Source organism: Populus trichocarpa, chromosome 1 (assembly GCF_000002775.5).
Source record: "Populus trichocarpa isolate Nisqually-1 chromosome 1, P.trichocarpa_v4.1, whole genome shotgun sequence".
Lineage (NCBI taxonomy): Eukaryota > Viridiplantae > Streptophyta > Magnoliopsida > Malpighiales > Salicaceae > Populus > Populus trichocarpa.
The window spans coordinates 44,606,361-44,610,132 of NC_037285.2; the positions used below are offsets into that span (position 1 = coordinate 44,606,361).

The window sequence follows — 3,772 nt, forward strand, 5'->3', positions numbered from 1 at the left end:
TCTGATTCCTGCTATCATAAGAGAGGAGAAAAGAAAGAAAGATCATAGCGATTTGCTCACGCAAACAAATACGACTTGTCCACTTCTATGTTACTTTGACCATTGTAGATTGGAAATCATTCCTGTATTCCATCTGTTACAGAAAGCAAAATAGTTCAAAGTTTTCCCAGTTGCTAATGGACACTCTTTCTTCAATGCTAATTATTATTGCGAATCTACTCCTTCTATTCTCTAGATTTTGTAATACAGCCAATACCCTTACTTTGTCTCAATCTATTCGTGATGGAGGGACAAGAACCTTAGTTTCGAAAGATGGAAGTTTTGAGCTTGGTTTCTTCAGTCCTGGAAGTTCCAGGAACCGTTATGTCGGAATATGGTACAAGAACATCCCAGTTAGAACTGTTGTTTGGGTTGCAAACAGAAACAACCCAATCAATGATTCCTCTGGCTTCTTGATGTTAGACAACACAGGAAATTTTGTACTTGTCAGCAACAACAATAGTACTGTTGTTTGGTCATCAAACTCAAAGAAAGCAGCGCAGAGTGCAATGGGAGAACTCCAGGATTCTGGGAATCTGGTCTTAAGAGATGAGAAAGACGACAATTCTGGAATCTATTTGTGGCAGAGTTTTGATTATCCATCTGATACGTTGCTTCCAGGAATGAAGCTTGGATGGGACTTACGGATTGGACTTGATCGGCGGCTATCAGCTTGGAAGAGCCCTGATGATCCATCTTCTGGAGATTTTACTTGGGGAACACAACTACAGAGTAATCCTGAGTTAGTTATGTGGAAGGGGTCCAAGAAGTACTATAGAAGTGGTCCATGGAATGGTATCGGGTTCAGTGGTGGGCTGGCGTTAAGGATTAATCCAGTTTTTTATTTTGATTTTGTCGACGACGGGGAGGAGGTTTATTACACATACAACCTCAAAAATAAATCTTTAATCACGAGGATAGTTATGAACCAAACTACCTATTTTCGGCAGCGTTACACCTGGAATGAAATCAATCAGACATGGGTACTCTATGCAACTGTGCCGAGAGATTACTGTGACACTTACAATCTTTGTGGTGCCTATGGAAATTGCATCATGAGCCAGTCACCAGTTTGTCAATGTTTAGAAAAATTCACGCCTAGATCACCTGAGAGTTGGAATTCAATGGACTGGTCTAAAGGGTGTGTACGAAATAAGCCACTAGATTGCCAGAAGGGAGATGGATTCGTTAAATATGTTGGTTTGAAATTGCCAGATGCTACAAATTCTTGGGTAAACAAAACTATGAATCTCAAGGAATGCAGGTCAAAATGCTTACAAAACTGTTCTTGTATGGCATATACAGCTACAAATATAAAGGAACGCAGTGGCTGTGCTGTTTGGTTTGGCGATCTGATAGATATTAGACAGTTTCCAGCTGCAGGGCAGGAAATATACATTCGCATGAATGCTTCAGAATCAAGTGAGTGCTTATCCTTAGTCTTAGTTAATCCATGAGTATATAGATTATTATTTAATCATCATTTTGTAGCTTCTCTAATTTTTTAGCTGTATTGTAACCGTATTTCTTTCTTTCTTTCCTCTTTCTTATCGACCATGAAGAGGCAAAAGCTGCATCAAACATAAAGATGGCAGTGGGAATTGCACTATCTATTTCCGTGGTCTGCGGGATGCTTTTGGTCGCCTATTACATCTTCAAAAGAAAGGCAAAACTCATAGGTAAAGTTACTCTGATTGCTTTCAGTAAATGAGCTTTTGGTCTGCGGGATGCTTTTGGTCGCCTATCTTGTTTTTTGCGAGTTTAATAGAAAGGAACAGCTTTTTAGCTGGCTTTGAGCTTATCGTTGGTTAGAATTTGGAGAAGCCGAGAAGGTTCAATGGATTTACAATTAGAACAACTGAAATAACTACATGATTTAGCCTTGATTAGATAGTAGCATTCAGGAAAATTACAGAGTGAAGTTCAGTATTGCCTCCGTTTTGTAATCATTGTCTCAACTGCTATCTTTGATCTGAACATTCAACATCTTAGCTCATTATTCATTTCTCCTCGTTTATCATGTATGTGATTCCCATTTTCCACTGTCTGAGAAAACAGGAGGCAACAGAGAAGAAAATGATCAGATAGATAGTGGACCAAAGGAAGACTTGGAGCTACCCCTATTCCAGTTCACTACAATAGCCAAAGCCACCAACGGCTTTTCATTCAACAACAAGCTAGGAGAAGGTGGTTTTGGACCTGTGTACAAGGTAAATTTCTCAATTTCGAGTGAAATAGCTAAAAGAAAAACGAAGTACCTCATTTTATGTAGAAGATAGGTCGGTCCAACATTCTCAAAGTGAAGCAAATGACTATTTTAACTTCTAGTGCCCCGTTTTATTGAGATAAGCGTAAGTATTTTGGGATGCATTTTCTAGGGTACTCTAGAAGATGGCCAAGAAATAGCAGCAAAAACGCTATCAAGGAGTTCTGGACAAGGATTAAATGAGTTCAAAAATGAAGTTATACTGATTACAAAGCTTCAGCACCGAAATCTTGTAAAACTTCTTGGCTGTTGCATTCAAGGAGAAGAGAAAATTCTGGTTTATGAATACATGCCCAACAAAAGCCTCGATTCCTTCATTTTCGGTACTTTTCTCAACCAGACAAGCCTTGTTATCCTATCGTTACGTATGTCTTTGATTTGTTATACAATCAAGCTTGTTTCTAAGTGTTTAAGTGGCATGTTGCACTCACAAACACTTACAGATCAAACAAGAGGCAAACTGTTAGACTGGTCCAAGCGTTTCAGCATTATATGTGGTATTGCTAGGGGGCTTCTATATCTTCATCAGGATTCCAGATTGAGGATTGTACACAGGGATCTTAAAGCAAGCAACGTTTTACTTGATAAGGATATGAACCCAAAAATCTCTGATTTTGGTTTGGCCAGAATGTTTGGTGGAGACCAGACGGAAGGAAACACAACAAGAGTTGTCGGGACTTAGTAAGCACTTACCTGCCATACTTTATTATTTTTATTTTATATTTTGGTAACAAAGCACATAATTTGTTTGCTGTAGAGTCAAACATAAGAAATCTGTTTTTGAGCCAGATGCAATACTAGTATACTTACATTTATGTTTTGTGTTTAAATGACATTCGGCAGTGGTTACATGGCTCCTGAATATGCTACTGATGGGCTCTTCTCAGTGAAGTCTGATGTTTTTAGCTTTGGAATCTTAATGCTTGAGATAATAAGTGGAAAGAAGAGTAGAGGATTTTGTCATCCAGACCATAGCCTAAGCCTTATTGGACATGTAAGTGTCAAGGTTTCAATTTCTTACTTGCGTGTACTGAACAAGTGGATGACGGAAAGTTCCTTTTCATTTCTAGGCATGGAGATTGTGGAAAGATGGAAAACCTTTGGGCTTAATTGAGGCGTTTCCAGGAGAGTCATGCAATTTATCAGAAGTGATCATGAGATGCATAAACATTAGTCTCTTGTGTGTGCAGCAGCATCCTGATGATAGGCCAAGCATGGCCACTGTGGTTTGGATGCTAGGAGGTGAGAATACACTGCCTCAGCCAAAGGAACCAGGCTTTTTTAAGGGTAGCGGTCCGTTCCGACCATCTTCTTCATCAAAAAATACTGAATTATTTTCGAACAATGAAATTACTTCCTCACTCTTGTATCCTCGGTAGTTGATTGTGCTGGATGAAATGTTCACAATTTTTGACATGTTCCTCCACTCGCAAAAGTCATTAAACCTATTAAAAGGTATATTGAGTT

At 38.9% G+C, this 3,772-nt stretch overlaps 1 protein-coding gene across 1 annotated transcript; it reads left to right on the forward strand.

Annotated features, from left to right (window-relative positions):
* LOC18095906 (G-type lectin S-receptor-like serine/threonine-protein kinase At4g27290) lies at positions 1-3,772 on the forward strand. The gene is made up of 7 exons (XM_006370565.3): positions 1-1,461; positions 1,602-1,718; positions 2,098-2,249; positions 2,418-2,628; positions 2,749-2,986; positions 3,149-3,299; positions 3,376-3,772. The coding sequence occupies exons 1-7, from the start codon at positions 177-179 to the stop codon at positions 3,682-3,684; spliced, it is 2,463 nt and encodes an 820-aa protein (XP_006370627.2). The 5' UTR covers positions 1-176; the 3' UTR covers positions 3,685-3,772.